At 37.0% G+C, this 18541-nt stretch overlaps 2 protein-coding genes across 4 annotated transcripts; both read left to right on the top strand.

The window, feature by feature from the left end:
* The first annotated feature begins 24 nt into the window (after positions 1 to 24).
* polr2h (RNA polymerase II, I and III subunit H) lies at positions 25 to 2245 on the top strand. The gene is made up of 6 exons (XM_037249882.1): positions 25 to 215; positions 500 to 586; positions 779 to 862; positions 1022 to 1115; positions 1243 to 1326; positions 1411 to 2245. Exons 2-6 carry the CDS (start codon positions 514 to 516, stop codon positions 1526 to 1528), a joined length of 453 nt encoding a protein of 150 aa, XP_037105777.1. The 5' UTR covers positions 25 to 215; positions 500 to 513; the 3' UTR covers positions 1529 to 2245.
* Positions 2246 to 2744: 499 nt separating this feature from the next.
* mfsd8l1 (major facilitator superfamily domain containing 8-like 1) lies at positions 2745 to 15160 on the top strand. Of its 3 annotated transcripts, none has more exons than XM_037249881.1 (12): positions 2745 to 3494; positions 4423 to 4608; positions 4718 to 4780; positions 5063 to 5182; positions 5554 to 5633; positions 5944 to 6307; positions 6393 to 6466; positions 6560 to 6773; positions 6903 to 7025; positions 7096 to 7226; positions 7426 to 7511; positions 14718 to 15160. In XM_037249881.1, the coding sequence occupies exons 1-11, from the start codon at positions 3419 to 3421 to the stop codon at positions 7498 to 7500; spliced, it is 1506 nt and encodes a 501-aa protein (XP_037105776.1). In that variant the 5' UTR covers positions 2745 to 3418; the 3' UTR covers positions 7501 to 7511; positions 14718 to 15160. The 3 variants fall into 3 exon arrangements, with proteins under 3 accessions (XP_037105776.1, XP_037105775.1, XP_037105774.1); XM_037249880.1 differs by lacking the exon at positions 14718 to 15160 and adding an exon at positions 7774 to 9353; XM_037249879.1 differs by lacking the exon at positions 14718 to 15160 and having other exon boundaries at positions 7426 to 9353.
* The last annotated feature ends 3381 nt before the right edge of the window (positions 15161 to 18541 follow it).

Here is an 18541-nt window from a genome sequence, read left to right as displayed (position 1 = left end):
AAAAGCATATGGAACTCGCCGGAAGTAGATTATGTGTCAAAGGTTGAGCACGTTGTTTGGGTTAGCCGCCGCATGTTGTTTTGAATGAATGACGAGGTAACCAAGCAAGAAATTTAGTGCACACTATATTTTCACTTTTTACTACAACCTGCAGCCGAGCACCGCAAAAGCCTTACTGTGTACAATATAGAAGGTAGTACACTCACGTCCAAGAGGTAAGCTTCGGGAAATGGGCGCACAACACGCTAAAGCTACCAGTTAGCATATACCATATAACATTATGGACAATCGAAGTTTAAAGTCAACGACTAGCCCTCACGCGATCTTTTGTATTGACATATTTTTAATAATTTTCGACTAACTACGATCATTTCATAACTACGACACATTTTCTGGTCATCATGTCAACATGAACGCTACTGTGCACTGTTGCCCCACACAACTTTCCAACATAATCGTAAACTGCATATTTTTGTCATTCTTGTCCGTCTGTGTGCAGAAACAGGGAACCAAATGGCAGGAATCTTGTTTGAGGATATATTCGACGTAAAGGACATTGATCCAGATGGCAAGAAGTTTGACAGAGGTGTGTTATGTCTTTTGTTGAAAAGCTCCTGAAATCACACACTGTAACATATTTTTTTGTATTTTATTTGCTCCCTTTAAGACTACCATTGATGTTTTATCATGAATCCAAACTGATTATAAACATCATACCTGCTGATATTTACTAGGGAATCTAAATAAGTTTTTACATTTTATTGCTTATTTTCCACAGTATCTCGTCTGCATTGTGAAAGTGAGTCTTTTAAGATGGACCTCATCTTGGATGTGAACATTCAAATCTATCCAGTAGATCTTGGTGAGATCTTACATCTTCATACTAAAAGTGCACAAGTCATTTAATTGGTTGTTTTTATCATGGAGTAAGGACATTAAAAGCATATGTATGGTCAGTCAGTGAAGCTATACAAAAAACACATGATAGTGCACAGTAAAAATCAATGTTTTTCTTATTAAGGTGACAAATTCAGATTAGTAATAGCCAGCACGTTATATGAAGACGGAACGCCAGATGATGGGGAGTACAATCCTCAGGATGACAGACCATCTCGGTATGTTTCGACTAATTCTCAATGAGACATTTGTTTTATTCATTTTTATTCGTCTAGTTATGAGAGATTGCGTGTTTTATGTACACAAGATTCATCTTGCATTTAATTTGTGTAATTTTTTTTCCAGATCAGACCAATTTGATTATGTGATGTATGGGAAGGTTTATAAAATTGAGGGTGATGAGACGTCAACAGAAGCTGCAACACGCCTGTGAGTTATTTTATTATTTTCTTTTCCTGTTGTGTAATGCTAAAGGTTTATGAACTTTCTTGAATATCCTCTCTCTCCATTCAGTTCTGCATATGTCTCTTACGGTGGCCTCCTCATGAGGCTGCAGGGAGACGCCAACAATCTTCATGGTTTCGAGGTGGACTCCAGGGTGTACCTTCTCATGAAGAAACTGGCCTTTTAAACCACTCCCCTCTTTTCATTGTTGCCTGTATCACAGTCTGCATCAAAACCATAGTGAACCAAGTGCAGTGATAAATAACAAACTGAGGATATATAGAAGTAGTGTTTGTATTGTGCATTTATAGATTGGAAAAAAGTTGGATTGTGAAAAGATTGTAAAATTTAAAAACCGTTTCAACCTTCATCTCCTCAAAATCTGTAAATAGATTTTTTATACATATGTTCTCACAAAAGGGCTCTTTATTTTTTGGATAATGTACATTTGAATCAATTTTGTGGTCCCAGAATTATGGAATAGTGATATTTGCAAAAACTATGCTGTGGATTTAGGTTTATAAAACTGCAATTTTTGATGGATTTTTCTTTATTTTAAACAAAGTAAAACCTCGATAATTGAACAAACGCACATTTTCTTCGTGTTCAGTGCAGTGAAGGATTTCAAATTACCTTGATTTCTGCATAAATTTATTATATAATGTCATATGATCTTCATCTATGTTACAATAGACAAAACAGTCTACTTTAAGTAATACCACACTGACCATTATGTACTTAATGTACTTAAATTCTAAGTATTAAGTAAGTAAAGTATGTGAACCCCTGAATTTATTTGACCACCACCCAAATAAGATAATTTGTTTCCTTAGGCCTAGAGTTAATACACCAAAATGTTGAAGCTTTTTTATTAAACCAAATTATAGTTGTACTGCCAAAATATTATAGTTCCTCATCACATTTCTAACAAGCACACACAATGCAGAAAAAATCCATACACCACTTTGCCCATGACAATAGAAACACCTCTTCTGTCCTTGCACAATGGATACTGAAATTGCAGATTCTACTGTAAAATCAAACGTTTTGTTCCCTAACTGGCAGAGAACTATTTAGTCCCTGGCATGCTGGAGCCTGTTACACTGATAATAGTGGACACTCAAGAGTCAAAATTTAATTTAGAGTAGAACTGAAAGGGGCAGAGTGTTATGTGGAATTTCAGCACAATGTCACGTTGGTAATGGATGTCACAGGATGGTGACACCATGAGAGCACTGAAGAAGCTTGCACATTTAGATGTGAATGAACATGGATTTATTCCTCTGGTTTAGCAGTATCAATATAAAAATGTTCAGATATTCTTAATTCAAGAACATGACATTATTTCAGTATATACAGTATCTCACAAAAGTGAGTACACCCCTCTCATTTCTGCATTGTTTTAATTATATTTTGTCATGGGACAACACTGAAGAAATGACACTTTGATCCAATGTTAAGGAGTCACTGTAGAGCTTGGATAGCAAAGTAAATTTATTGTTACTTCAAAGTAACTCAAAATACAACAATGAATGTGTAAAATGCTGGCAACAAAAGTGAGTTGCTGGAGATGCATGGAAGATGCATGGAATTCCACAAAGTCGGTCGATAGAGATGACGTGCACCTTTGAAAATCGGATCAAAAGAAAACAGTTGGCATGATGATATTTTCGTGTTACGAAAACACATATTTGAATGTTTCGTTGAAAAACCTTTATTACGGCTCTGAAGTGAATCCGAGTTTGTTATTGGTCGAGGTGTAACAGGATACCCGGAAGTGATGTTTGCGGGATTAAAATGCGCAGGAATGGGTGGGTTGCCCCTTTTCACGTATGCACTGGCAGTTCTACTCGTAGGACTTTTTAATTAAACTTACATATTTTTAGCTACTCATAGGAGAAGTAAATCCATCCGACATTTTTATTTGTATCCTACAAAGACGTCGTTAACTCACTGGCTGTAATTGGAAGCAGTTTCGATAGGATTTTGTTCACTGCGGTGTTTTATTGGTGACGCTAAAATTTATAGCTGCGGAATAATGAGGATGAATGTTACAAGTGTATAGCAGCCCATCACTATGGATCATGGACGGAAAAGGAAACTCACATTTTTCACCATTGGACTCATCTTTTTGCTGAGCGGCGTTGAATATGGTAAATATTGCTTTGAAAATGCTATGTGGCTTTAAGTCTTGCATGTTCAGTCTTTTATCCTTTAAATAAATACTGACCATAATCTTGACCCAAAGTTAATCACATTATACCTTAACTACTACACGTTGTGTGTATACATGGTTAGAATAAAAGATTGAAGGGCTAAACTGGTTCTAGAGATATCTGATTGGGCTGTAGCACCATCGCAATACAAGTATTCCCAAATTTATATCTTCGCAGAAATTGCCGATCGGAAGAAGTCCCACTGAAACAGGCTTGCACACATTGGAACCCATCTTCTTACTAGTCTCACATACACGCTTAAAAATGCTGGTTTATGAAATTGTGTCAATTTGATCCTACTTAAAAGTAGGGTCAATTTGACCCAGCAAGTGTCTATTTGACCCAACTTCAACGTTGTGTCAATTTGACCCACTTCCTGGGTTATTTTGCCCAAAACAACCCAAAGTTTGGTCGCATCACCCCAACTTCCTGGGTAGGTCCAGTTTTAAGGTTTTAAATACATTTTTCTCAGTGAGCTGTGACAATGACATTCACCATGTGACCAGTGTCTACAAATTTCTTCTTCCTGTGCACACCCATTTAAGTAATGTGAATCAATGAGTCACCAATTTACATTTGTCCATTTATGCCAAGATTTGAGTGGAAGTAAGTTAGTGTAGAAGTGCGCTGATAGGCCTTGAATAATTTGTAGTATGGGAAGATTTGGTATTTGTTTGTACAGCGCAGTAAATCTTAATTTATAAAATATCTTTTCAAATCATCATGTTGTCCAAGAGTCACACAATAATTTTAGAGTTGTCTAAAAGCTGTTACAGCTCTTGTATTCGCGCAGGCCTCTCTACACATCTCTTTGACACCATTCTTGTCTATCTAGTTTCAAGCAAATCCTTCTCTTTGTCCTCAGCTGTGATACTGCCCACAATATGGAGGTATTTGCAAACATTAGAGGCACCATCATACTTCCTGGGTTTGACCCTATCAGCGTTCAGCCTGACCGGCCTGCTGTCGGGGCCACTGTTTGGCCACTGGTCTGATAGAACGCGAACCACCAAGAAGATAATCTTATTTGCCAACCTTTTTGAGATTGTGGGTGAGTTCACTCTTCTCTTGGACGCAATCATTGACTTGCTCATATTTGTAAAAGCAAATGTTTTTTCTTCTGTTTTATATTTAATTGTTCCCTTCTTTTGATCGTTCAGGTAACTTCATGTACTTTATGGGCTTTTCCAAGTGGCTCCTACTGTCAAGCAGACTCGTGGCAGGTAAGGCCTCACAATGCCTTTGTCATTGTTTCTGGTCTCTTTGAAGGGTTTGCTTTACTTTGAGTTGTGTACATATCGTTTTTTAACCCAAGCTACTTATTGACTACTGATATATGCAAAATATAACTTTTGAGACTACTTCAGGTTTAACTGAAGTGCATGCTAGTTGCAGATTATTCATACTATGATTGCCAATCCTGATTACTTCATAGATCTAATTTCTTCTCTGGAGTTCCAATTTACAGAACTGTAATACGTTTATGCTGGGCATGCTCTCTTCAGGCATTGGCACAGGCGCTGGCTCGTCCATCTTTGGTTTCCTCACCAGAAGCACAGCTTCAGAAGATCGCTCCACTGTGTTTGCTGCTGTCATGATCTGTCGACAAGTGGGCCTTCTGATTGGTGAGTGCTACGAGGCTGCTGTATAAAATGAATTGCTTTTTTTTTTAAAAATTGTAGCTCACCATGGAGTATCATATTTAATATAGAGCAATGATTACAATTTTAAGTAAATGTGTCTCTTGATCTGTAATTTATTGGCAACCAGTCTGATGTTTACCATAGCTTCAGCCCAAAGTCAGCTGGGATAGTAGCTTACCCGTGACCATGAACAAGATAAGCTTTAGTGGACGGATGTCTTTCTTATAATGCTGATAATCATCAGTTGGTCATTTTTCAATTGATAAATGTCCCTGTTTAGGTAGAAACGTCAGTAATTATATTATGGTGACTTTTCCGCCGTTGACCCCATTTTAAATGTACCTTCGACATAGGTCCAGCATTTAACATCTTCCTGAGACTCTGTGATTTCCGTTTGGGTCCTTTCGTGGTCAATACATTCACTGCACCAGGGGTAAGTAGTCAGTAAGTCTGTCTAAATTGAATTAAGTTACTAGTTTCTCAAAATAGAATAAAGTTATAAATTTGTCTAAATAGATTTTTAATTCCACAATGTTTCTCTTGTCTGTTGTACAGTAGCTTGAACCAGCTCAATCATACTTTATAGGTTTAAATTTTTGTCATTTTTATATGTGCCAGTTAGTCATCATTGATGAAAACAAGCTTCAAAAGCAAAATCAAGTTTTTACAATAAACACAATGAGAACATATCCCAAATGCTTAACACTAATTTTGTGGAACCTCTTTATGTTTGTTCCCTCTAGTTATTCATGTGTTTCTTGTGGATTCTTCTTCAATTGGCGGTGATCTTCATGTACTGGGATGTCCCACCTCTGCAGAGTGGGAAAGAGACTATTAAAAGCAAGTGTAGTGACACAGTAAATAAACAAAGGACTGAGGAAGAGAGAGAGGAAGCTGAGGGTGAGGAGGAGAAGGATGAGGAGGTCCAGCCACTAATGCAATCGCAGGAGCTGGTGGGCTCTTACGGCTCTGTGCCCGCCACTGACGTGCACAGGAATCACACTACTGAAACTTCTGATGCAACCTTCAATCAAATCTCATCATCTCCTGAGCCGTCAGTGTCCCATGAGTCCTCCAGTCCTTTTAAGAATTTCAGTCTCTCACGAGGTAGGTTTGTAATTAACTTCACACATTCCGACATGCACTTCCATGGATCCTTTGACCGTGATCTTTCTCAACTGTAACTCTGCAGAGTTCCTAAGAGAAGAGGTGGTCGTGCTGCTAGCTGCTCAATTCATCACACTCTTTAATCAAACAGCATTGGAGGTACAATACTTAACATTTTTTTCTCTGCTGTCTTGATCCTACGTCCTAAAATGACACATGGGAATTGGTAATGCTCCATTTTTTTTCCTCCAGACCATGGTGACACCACTGACCCAAAAGTACTTCAACTATGGGGAGTTGGAGAACAGCATTATGTACTGTCTCTGCGGCGTTGAAGTGATTGCTGGCTTCCTGTTTGTGCGCTGGCTGAGTCGGCGTGTTGCTGAGCGAGTGATTCTGGCTGTTGGACTCAGCATTTGCAACATTTCCTGCGTCTGGTGCCTCATCTTCTTGGCTAACCCAATAGGTCAGTCCACATTATGACCGCTGCATCAAATGCTTAATTTTCTTACAAAGTGTCAGAAGCCTAAAGAAAAGCTGCAATAATAGTGCACCTTCTAAAAATGAGCCTGTTCTGGTTTGTGCCTTTGTGTAGGTGGTTTCCCATGGCAGTTGGCAGAGTTTGTCATAGGCGTGTTTCTGCAAGTTCTGGGTTTGCCATTTGTAGCTGTTGCCCAGGTTTCCCTCTTCTCCAAAGTTACATCTGAAAAAACGCAAGGTAAGAATGACACCATGCAACCTAATTGTTTGCGCTAATTAGTATTTATAATGTGTTGCTGGCCTTGCAGGTTTCAGTCAGGGTGTTCGTCGCTCAGTCGGAGGTCTGGCAACCATTTTGGGCCCGCTGTGGGCCGGTGGCCTCACTGACAACATGTATATCATGATGGGTGTGATGATGGTGCTGCTGTCACTCCTAACGGTAAGCGATATCAAAGGAAAATAAAGGAAGCCTTTGAACGACACATTATAGAATGTCGCTTTGTACACAAAAGAAAAATAATTGTGGCGTCATCATGAAGATGGGAAAATTGTTGTCATACTATTTAATGACATTTGAATGAGAACTAAAGAGTTTATTTCACTGTGAAACTTGGATGTGACATATTATTTCTCTGCAGATGATGCTGGCCTTCTCTTACAAGCGGCTCGTTGAACCTTCTCGAGAGGAAGAAGCGGAGAGCAGAGATGTCTGATAATTTATTTGGTGAGCTTGATAGAAATCAGTTGCGAGTTCATATACTATATTTTTGTTTTACTCTTGTTTGGGTGAATTTAAAATTTGATATCTTAACATTTAAATGAGACAACTATTGAATTTAATGCTATCAAAAGGGGACAAAATTTAAAAGACCTTGAAAAGAAAATCCCCAAATGGTCACTGAATTATCAGGAGTTTATTGCAGGATGTTTGCATCTTAACTACCTCACATTCTTTTGCTTGAAGATTCTTCGAACGTTCTCTACAGGTTGAGGTCAGGGGAGGATGGGCTCGCATGGCTTTCTCCTTTTTTATGTCCATATCAGTCAATTTATTTATTCAGTGCAATAACTGTTTAGGAAAATAAGAAGAAAAAAACCATTTGTGTAATATGAAACCGAGACAGCTGGAACGGTGCCAGTTTCATCAGCTTGTTTTTGAAATATTGTTGAAGCATTTAGTAATTCAAATTTGTATTTTTAAAATGTATTATTACTCTGCCTTTTCAATTCCAAAGTAACTGCAGTGACCATTGTAGGTTTTTCTTTTTTTAAACAAAAGGTTACCCCAAATTTTATTTATATACTAGTTTGAGTGTGGAGATGGCTTGGATTTCTTGAATCAATTTGCTCTAACAACCCTACCCCCCTTTGCCAGAGAAGAGTGGGATGTTGAACTAAGTTCCTTTGGCAGTTCCACTTTTTCCTGGCTCCCACCATAGGGCATGTTTGCACACACATTCAAGAACCACTTTGTTGAATATGTACATTTCCCATGGAAATATGGAATCCAAGTGACATATATGTCTAATTGTCATCTTATATGTGCTCCAGCATTTCCTGATTTAAGTTATTGGTTTAGAAAATGCCATGTTGTTGAATTGTTCTGTATTTATTAACAAGTGTGAGTTATATATGCCTGCCATATAAACTGTTATTGCAATTAATGCTCATTCTATGCATTAGCTACTTTCAAGGCATCCTAACAAAAAAAGATTTCTGGTGGTGGTGTAGAACTTATACCTAACACTAGAGGGCGCACTTGGACTTCTAAAGTGGATGACAAGTCTGTCATGAAATGTCAAACGCTCCAGTGATAGTAATTTTTGAGGCAAATACTTGTACATTCAGTTAAAAGCCAAAGCAAGCATTTTAATATTGAATAATTTAAGTAAGCTCAACCAAACTAAAAATCTCCAGCAATTGTTTTTGCAAATGCAATTGTTTTTAGGCCAAATATATTTTTCTGAATAATAGTAATTATGAATATCGGTGAAACTATTCATTGCTTTTGCTTTGTGCGTCTCTGAATTAATTGTTGCTATGATTTTTTTTTATCCAAAGTTATAAATTATTTAACTGCACATTGTGTCCTTATTTTGATATCGTGTTTATTATTTCAATTGAATAATTTGATTATTCATATGTAACGGGAAGTTGCTAGTGCTATAACCACAGGCAAATAACTGAAACTAATTGTGTAGTCAGAAGTGAGTTAACTGCTACAAATTTTAGTGCATACTTTTTTATATCCATTTTATATTTACTTTCATTTATTATTCATGAGCAAAAAAATTGTGGGATCTATATTGCTGAAAAAATCTCATGGGGAAATTCTCCCAATTAGCATTCAAAAACGTACATAATTTTAAAATGCTATTTACATTTCTATCATTTATACTGTATGAAATGAATACATTTCCTGATTACACACACACACACACACACACACACACACACACACACACACACACAACCATTAAATATTCATAACATTATTAATAATTATCACTCTTATTAACTTAGGACACATATTCATAAATTATGCAAATATTGATATTTGTTGTTTAAAAAAAGTCAACAATGCACTAATTTATGTACAGAAACAAATTGATAAATGTTTATTCGTTTAAATAAATGCACTAATTTATGTACAGAAACAAATTGATAAATGTATATTCGTTTAAATAAAATAGAATGAGAAAAAACCCCCATTGTCATTGCTGTGTACATAAAATCTGCGGCTTTCTAACAGTTCAAGAGCGTTACAGTTGCTGAAGGTTCAGGTCCACTGGGTGTCATCATCGTGTCAGAACTGGAAACAGGCGACAAGTGGAGGCGTTTCTTGCTCGTGACGTCAATGCGCTCGCCTGACGACATAGTGGCGAGGGGGTGTGGCTTCAACCGTGAACTCTTGCTGAACTTGCGTTATTTAGGGCGGTATGGACTCTAAAATGTCACACAGCTACTAGATACAGTGATATTTTGAGCTTTTACCTCTTGTACCCCGCTCCCCTCCTGAAATTGTCACCCCCATCTATAACCGCACACACATAAACAAACCCCAATCATACTTGGCCTGCAGCGGCATTCTGACCGAACAGTGACCCTGCATATCAGGGTCAGAGGTGTAGAACACGTCAAGTGTCATATCAACAGTAGTCAGGGTATGTTTGGTTCCTTGTTTCCAGCCAGTCACAGGGATAGTTTGAGGCGTATAAGGGCAGGATTGCCAATGGTAACAGACGTGAACTTTTGGTGAACTGTGTTTTTCTCTCGAAAGGGCAACGAGGGCATGTCGAGCTTAAGTATTTTATTGTTTGTGTGTGTGTGTGTGTGTATCTTCTATGCTTCATTAATGATTCGGCTGGGATACATTTAGATGACGTGCTGTGCCTTACACTGAATGTGGGTTAACCTCCGATCCGGGTAAAACCGCACTGCAACATAATTTCCCTCCATTTTCACCTTTTTTTGCCCCTCTGCACTGCTACATGCATTGGGCAAGAAGTTCATAGTTCAAAAAGGATACACTGTATTAGACTTTTATGACACTAACCAAAATGGGAAATAAATAAAGGTGTACTTAAAAGCTTGAGCAAGTAATGTCAGGCTTGTAAAATATTTAGCTGCGCACTTGTCACACTTTCTTTTTTCGTCAAGGTGTTCCACCACACAGTCAAATCAAAATGGTGGCACCAACGGAAACCTGTGAAAGGATGTGAGTGTCCTCACCATGGGCCGCACTCGAATCCTTTTGAATTAATAAAACGTGTCACTCTGAAGAGGAGCAATGTCTCAAAAACAAGACGTTTATGGGTCTTAAGAGTGGATCAGAATAGCATCAAAATTAAGAGTGCACAGTGATAAAAGGTAGAGATGTGTGGAGGACTTCAGTTTTAATTTAAAATGTTGGCTAAACTTGAACTCTATTTAGTTTTGCTACATAAAGCTATTTGATGTTTATATTTATGTATGTGTGTGTGTATGTGTGTATATATATATATATATATATATATATATATACATATACACACACACACACACACACTTACTCATACTCACTGCTGGTTATTTATTTTCAGAATAAATGAATAATGAAATATGTTCAGCCTACAGCTATTGAATCAAATGCAAACTGGCCAACTGTCAGCTTCTCTTGCATTGAGAGTTACAGAATATTTTTGCCGAACAGGTCATGCTTCAGTCATCTTTTCTTCCTTCTAATAATCCCCGTCTTCAGTGTTTTTAAAAAGAAATTCCACTTTAGATGCGAATTCTAAGTCGGTCTTTCCTTTACCCCTCTCTTGGCTCAAAGTATACACCAGAGAACAGACGGTGTTTTCTTACACTTAAATGGGATTTGTATTCAAAACCTCATCCTTGTATGATTTCTAATGCTTTTTAAATCATTGTGTGGGCATTTATGTGCTGACTCTTTTCAGTTTCAGTTGTTGAAGAGCATTTTGTTTTAATTTTAGGAGGAAGGCGTTAGAATACACTTTCTAACCTGAGTTTGACTCATGTAATGTTGACCCATGTGAGCTTTGTCATTTTGTTTAGAGTAGGTGTGACTTTCATTGTAATTTGTTAGTGTTTTATTTTATTGGTTATGCACTTAGCTCTTTAGAAACACAGATTTTACAGGGCCTGCAAAGGTTGTGATAATTAAACTATTTTGAAAATAATAATAATAATAATAATTTGTAATAATAATTAATTTGTTTAAGCACATTTAAGGATAGACTATTTTGACTATCCCACTCATAATCCGTGTCTTTTGGTCCCTTCGAAGATGTGATATAAGGCATATTTTGGTGGTGTTATTTTGGATTACAAAGAACAATTGTCATTTATCTTAATTTATTATTTTGAAAGTGCTAATGAATCTGTATATCATTGACTGACAAATGATTTTGTAATTCTAATTTAGGCCGAAATTAAAAGAAAAGTACAATATGAATTTTTTTTATATTTTAATATTTAATTGGTTGTGGTTATGTGATCTGGATGTTATCTTACGAGCATTGGTAAAAGCACGTACATTAGCTTGTTAGAAACCGAAACCAGCGAAGTGAAATGGTTGGAAAAAAAAAAGAATGAAAACAAAGATGTTGTTTCAGTGGTACGCCACATGTGTAGAAATCCACGTATAGTGTTCTGCGTGCAGATGAAGTTGAAATAATGCGATCAGACAGACGAACAGTGGTGATGAAAACATCCATGCCAGATAGTGTGTGAGGCTACCATTCATATTCAAGAAGTCAGTCAAGCTTCTTTGTTGAATTTTTTATGTTATAATGAAAAGGAAATACAAAATCTGTCACTTTTTCATTTTATTATTTCTTGTGATTTCAAATTTTTATTTCCAATTAAAAGTAGAATGATCATTTGATATCCACATTATTGTCACCTCCAGAGCTGGAGTGGAACATCAATTTGAAAACTGTTTAATTGGGTTGGGTGTTGCATTCGTAAATAATACAGCACGGCAGCTTTACAAACAGAAAAGAAATCTCAAGTTCGCCTTATTTTGTCTCGTCACCGTATTTCTAACTGCATGTCTGAGCCCCTGTGACACCATTTTAATTTTCAACTGACCATATCACCCTCAGCCAAAGCTAGGCAATCAGCCTGCCAAGATGTGCTTCCACTCTCAACCAGAGCAGCGATTACTCGCCCATCTGGATCACCAGAGCCAGGCCGCGTTAAGCCGATGGGAGCCCTGCTCAGCAAGGCACCGGCGCAGTTGTTAACCCCGATTAATGTGATGTGTCGTTCAATAGAGAGAACAGTGTGAAAATCAAGCTAGTGTCGTGACCCACTGCCCTGCCACTGAACCGTACAGAAATTGGGCAAACTTAGGGAGGGATGATGAGAGCAGAAGCGTGGAAAAAAAAGAAGAGGCAAATAGCAGTGAGAATAGAAGACGCCTTAGTCGTCCCCCCACCACTAAATGGATGAGAAAAAAAGATACATGAATCTGGTGGTAGAGCTATAAAAACAAAGTGTCAGGAGCAATATAGATTCCAGCAGTAAAGCATAAATTTGTGTGACTTTCAGGGCTGTGATGATGGTAGCCCTGCATGGCCGCCGGGTCCAGCCAAGGCTATTAAACAGTCCGTTACTATTATAGCGAGGTTATTATCACACAGTGAACAGTGAAGACTTGAAGCCCTTTCCTGTATTGTGTTCATTAGACGAGCTTGAGAATTTAGATTTCAATCAAACCTTGGCCACGAGGCACAATAGAATTTAATTTATCATTCACAGTCTCTACCCGTTAAAGGATATTGCAGTCATTGCTTTGTATGAAAGAGTAATAACAATGTAAAACAGTAGTAACAATGAAACTTCATTATTCTACAGTTTTAACTAGTTATCAGGTTAAACTTTAATTAACATGATTCATTTAATAATTCACTCATAGTCACCTAAATGATGTGCATAGTGCGCAAACTGAAAAACGGGATGGTGTATCTCTTCCATGCTGGTGCTACTTGTTCTGTAGTTCGGCTAAATCTGCACATCGGATTTGTCTCAATAAACAATTGATACATACTGTGCCTTCACTTGGGGAGTAGCCATTTTGTAGGGTTTCATATTACAGTACCTCTGTGACCAACAGAAAACAATTATATACCACGCTAACAATTTTGTACATTACTATGCCTTCGGGCTTTTTAATAATTTATTAAAACATCTATTTTAATTTTAACTCATTGTGTATATAAAAGCATTTACTAATTATTTCTGGTATAACATGAAACATGTTTACTGATTTTCCCTTAAATACTGTGTTATAACTTCTGTGTTAATATTCAAGGAAATCTGCAAGTAATCCAAAAAAATTTAAGCTTTTTTTTTTTTAAAGCTTTTTTATTTTAATTTAACTTCATTCGTTCAGTTATAATTTATTTGGTTGATGTCCAGTTTTATAGGGCAGAGTTCGATTTGAAGCTCTATCAGAATAAATCACATTGGTTATAAAAAAATTAAGTCTGATTTAATTGAATTGTTTGAGGTCTCTGTGGCTCCATTAGCACAACTATATAATTAATTATACAAACATACCAATTACAAAACAAGTTCAGTAGGGATTTTTAAATAGGAATTGTTCATATTTATTATGTGAATATTATTGTATTATTAAATATTTATTATAAATACTATTATATGTAAATATTTTATAAATATTACATTACTACATGTGTTAATATCCAGTGTGTCTCACTCTCTCCTTAACAGATTGGGTATGTTGGGATGGATGTAGAGAATACCTTGCAATCACATCCCCCAACAAATGGTGAGAAAATAACGTGTTGAACTTCCTAATGAACCCAGCAGGGCACCGGCCCTCCCTCAGCTGAGGAGCCTTTCTCCTTTGGCCTAATAAGCAAGTGTTGTAACTTGTAAACATTAGGAATGTAGCCGAGAGCTACTCCGTCCTCAATTTATGCATGCTCGTGAGCATCCAGAATATCCCTCCCACTGATGAGCATATTTTCTAAACTGGCCCTTAAATGTGAATGTCAAAAGGAAACAAAAATAAAATACATGGCGCAAGAAAAGTAATGTTGGTACTTCTGTGGAAATGGAGCTACCAGAAAATGAGAGCTGTATGGACTGATATGTCAATGAAAATCCAAGCATAACTCACCTGGTCAATTTAGATGCACTTGTCAGTGGATACCAAAAAGAAAATGAACAGGGGGATTCTAAGTTTTTGGCGATCAAAGTTTTTGGCGATCAACATTCTGATCTGATGCCACATTTGAGAAGTCGAGTCATAGCGACAGTAAATGTTTTTTTTGTGATTAAGGGCTATATAAATAAAATTGACTGCTGTGATGTGAACAAAATAATATACACTAATTCAATTAGCCATCTAGCAGTCATCGAACTTTTTTTTTTCATCTCCTTTAACCTACAGGTGTAATCGCACCATGAGCTCAACACCAATACAAGCCAAAACAGCCATCTTTAGGGGCCACCCGTGTTGTGAGAATGTTGACAACTATGTGGGAGCAATGGAGGGTGAGAGGACAGATAGAGGAATAAGCCAGGAAGGCGGGAGTCCCGCAGAAAGGGGGCTACTAGAACCTGTAGTTGTCTAGAGCACTGACCCAAACGTAAGTGCAGAGGACAGTAGCAGTTTGATTTGTTGGGGCAGCGCTATGTTAAATCACTCATTAAATCCAATTAGGGCTCAGTAGATTGAGGCAGACTGTTTGGAGAGTGCATATGGCCGATGCAGCTTTAGTTTGGCTTCTCCTGTTGAATGGCGCCCTGATCCCAAGTGAGCAGGTGACTATTAATACAAATTTGAAGTTTTGATCAAAATAATTACCTGCGAGCTATCCTTTTTCAACACTTTTTTACAATTTTTATTTATTTGGCCATAGTTAGACTTCAAGAGGGATGGTACACCCTTGAGTCGTCGACAGTCAATCACAGGATCGGCAAATAGTCGCCGAACACGTGTTAACTGAGCAAATCTAAAAATATCATCTAATGAGCTATTTTATGCTCTATTTCCTTTGTATTACATGAATGGCTAAGCTATAGGGAACTCTGATGTTTGGCCTCAGTGGACGTCTGTTGTCATTGCACATTATTGTCTGAAAGCCTGGTACAATACGCATATAATACATTTGAAAATCAATGTATTATATTAATATTCTTATATAAATATATTAAGTTCTGAAAACGTGGCAGGGTCAGCCATGACGGTAGAGAATCTTTGGACTCCAGCAGTGTAGTGGAAACGAGCGGTGGTCAGCTTGTGAAATGCTAAAAGTCTAATTGGTGCGACCGGTTGTTCACGCAGATCCATAATCACAGTAATTAATGTCTGCTCAGATTAATAGTTTTACTCTCACTTGTCAAACAGACATTTGAGTCACACCCATGCGGTGCAAAGACAAATGCCAGATAATTGGAAAGGATGACTTCCCTTTTCTGTGGCCTCTCAATAACCTCTAACATAAGACCACTGGACATAGACCAGCCTTTTACAGCTCCAGACGCAAATTAAAAAAGTGGTTCCTCACTGGGATATTAAATAATTATATATATATATAAATAAATTAAATAAATATTTCAAAATGATATATTTTGTTTTATTTAAAATATAACTCATAATTGTTGGCGTATGCCCCCCATTTTTTAATATCAAGGTATATTTTTGCTAAAGTCTGTTAGAAAGATACAATGGGATATCGATGTATGTTTCGTTTTTAGCTTGCTCGTAGTCTATTGCTCGCATTTTGATACACGGATCCCACCATCCATGTGATTCTGATCCTATTCCCAGAGGAGACGTGTTAATTCCTTCAAACTCTCAGGGTCCCGCTATTCATAAATATTCAATTTTACATTTGTTGCATTTTACATTTGTTGTTTTCCTAATCAAATATAGCTCAGAAGACAACAAGCTCTGATAAAACACTCACATGAACATTTTGCTACCTTCACCTTGCTAATATTCGCCTCTCAGCGGCATGCAATTAATAACTACTGAATTTTATTTTATATTGCACATTTTTGTTTGGGGGACAATTTGTAAATGCCTTCACATGGATTTTCCTGTGAATTATGATTCTTATTCACTCAGTTGCTTCTTCACGAAAACCCCCCCAAATATTTTTCACAAGCAGTTACGATATAATCGTCAAAGAACAGCGAAATGATATATCATGCAACATACAGCATATAATTAATCTTTTATATTTCCTTTAAGTGTGGTACTTCACTAAAACAGGCTTTTAAGACTGAATAGTGTATTAAAACTGAAATACGAAAATGCTTCAACCATAAAGTCATGCGCTGCTGGTTTGTGTGCCGAGCTTTTCACATTTACTTCTGCTCCATAGCACGGAAAACATCTGCCCCCTGCACGTCAAAGTTTATCATCATAAGACCGACAGCAACATAGATGTGATGGAGGCGAAGGGACGCAAGCCGCTCATGAACATGCCCACTGCAGGCAAAGCGTTAAGAGTATACAGCCAATAGGGGGAAGAAGAAAATGGGCCATTGCCTTTCGGGAGCCTCCTTGACCGCAATTATTACAACGGGTCTGATTTATCTTAATGAGGCCCAATCCTTTGTCTCATCCAAAGTGAATCCAGACTCCTTGCAACCCACATTCTGCTGAGATATAAATTGGACCGAATCAGGAATTTGGGTAAATTTGATCCAACTTTAGGTTATTTTTCAAAAAACAACGTAATTTGTGGGGTCAATGAGGTTTTTTTTCCCCCCCCAAAACAACCCAGGAAGTTAGGTCAATTTTTGAAACGAAATTGGGTGGTTGTTTGACCCAGCATTTGTAAGAGTATACGCATAAAAGCATTTTTTTAAGTGCCCCTCTCTCACAACAATACACATTCATGCTAAGGCAGCATTATAAAATACCAGAGGCAGCATGATTGAAGATCAAAATCCAGGCATGGGAGGAAGGCAAAAAGAAGTTCTGAGGGGCTCTGTTGATCTTATTGTGACTCTGAAGTTACCTCATTAGTGGCCCCAAGATGAAGCGTGAAGTAGGGTATAAACAGTCGGACATTAAATCCAGAAGAAAATGTCTATTGGATTGTATCTTCGTCTAGGAGCACATTGATTTCAGATCTATGGAATGTAGAACACACTTTGTGCCCATTGGAAATGCTAGTGGTTCTTTCCAAAGGACATCAATACGTAAGGTAATCGGTTCTGCATATGACTCCTCGTGTTAAACATTTTATGAAGCAATATTTGTGCCGCATTCCATTAAATCTCCAAGGAGGATACTCGAAGTGAGAAGACCCTCATACACTAGCTAATATTTTATGTATCTGTTGTATAAATGGAAAGGGGGCAAATGGGATCATAAAGAAAGAAAGAGATTTGTGCAGAGCCTCCTAAAGCAATTTTGAGCCACAACATAAGGTTAGAGCTGTTCTGGGCTACTGGCCCCAAGATGGGAACGCTTGACGTAATTGCAGGATTTAGTTTTCTAAACTTCAGTCAGTCAGGTGACGCATAGGCCCACTGATAATAATTTGAATTGTTCCCAGGACAAGACAGGCTTTTGGATACTTGGCTGAATCTGCCCTAAATACTATCACACACTTGGCTGTGTATGAAAGATAGATTTAATATTATTCACTATTTTTAACTTTTAGAAGCTGTTTGTTCGTCTAAAATCAAATATTTGACGATATTTTAGTTCGTTACTTATTTATATATTTATTTATATTTATTATATATATTTTGTTAAGATGTGAACATATTCTGTTCTATTTATATTGTATTTATAAATCTGCTTAATATGAAATATAATGTTCTTTTCAGAATTGTCATTATGTGCACACGTTTAACATTTAATTTGACTGCATTTATTTATTTCCATAAAAAAATGGATGCATATTTGAATTCACTTTAAGTTGATGACATTTTTATTAATAAAAACAAGTATATTCAATGAGGGCAATTTATTATATAGTCTCTTTTTCTTGCTTTCTTGGTTTTAAAACTTTTGTTTCATCAATGCAAAAATAATTTTTTTTTTTTAATTTAGGGGCTTCTTTTTTTTCTTTTTGTATAGCCCCTTTTAATTAATGCCTTACTGCATGTTAAAGAAACACAAAAGAAAAACACCTAATGTGCATGTAAGACAAAAAAAAACAACCGAAGGACATAGTTTCTTTGTCATTTAAGTTTGTGATAACAATAACACAAATAAAGACAACGGGCAATGTATGTTCATCAAGT

The sequence above is a fragment of the Syngnathus acus genome, chromosome 4 (assembly GCF_901709675.1).
Source record: "Syngnathus acus chromosome 4, fSynAcu1.2, whole genome shotgun sequence".
NCBI classification, from domain to species: domain Eukaryota; kingdom Metazoa; phylum Chordata; class Actinopteri; order Syngnathiformes; family Syngnathidae; genus Syngnathus; species Syngnathus acus.
This window is presented reverse-complemented; position numbering and strand designations above follow the sequence as displayed.

Coding starts and splice junctions, on each gene's coding strand:
- polr2h (XM_037249882.1), top strand. CDS start 514: ATGGCAGGAATCTTGTTTGAGGATATATTCGACGTAAAGGACATTGAT. Junction 587..778: donor TGGCAAGAAGTTTGACAGAG/GTGTGTTATGTC, acceptor TATTTTCCACAG/TATCTCGTCTGCATTGTGAA. Junction 1,116..1,242: donor CAGGATGACAGACCATCTCG/GTATGTTTCGAC, acceptor TTTTTTTTCCAG/ATCAGACCAATTTGATTATG.
- mfsd8l1 (XM_037249881.1), top strand. CDS start 3,419: ATGGATCATGGACGGAAAAGGAAACTCACATTTTTCACCATTGGACTC. Junction 3,495..4,422: donor GCTGAGCGGCGTTGAATATG/GTAAATATTGCT, acceptor CTTTGTCCTCAG/CTGTGATACTGCCCACAATA. Junction 7,026..7,095: donor TACATCTGAAAAAACGCAAG/GTAAGAATGACA, acceptor CTGGCCTTGCAG/GTTTCAGTCAGGGTGTTCGT.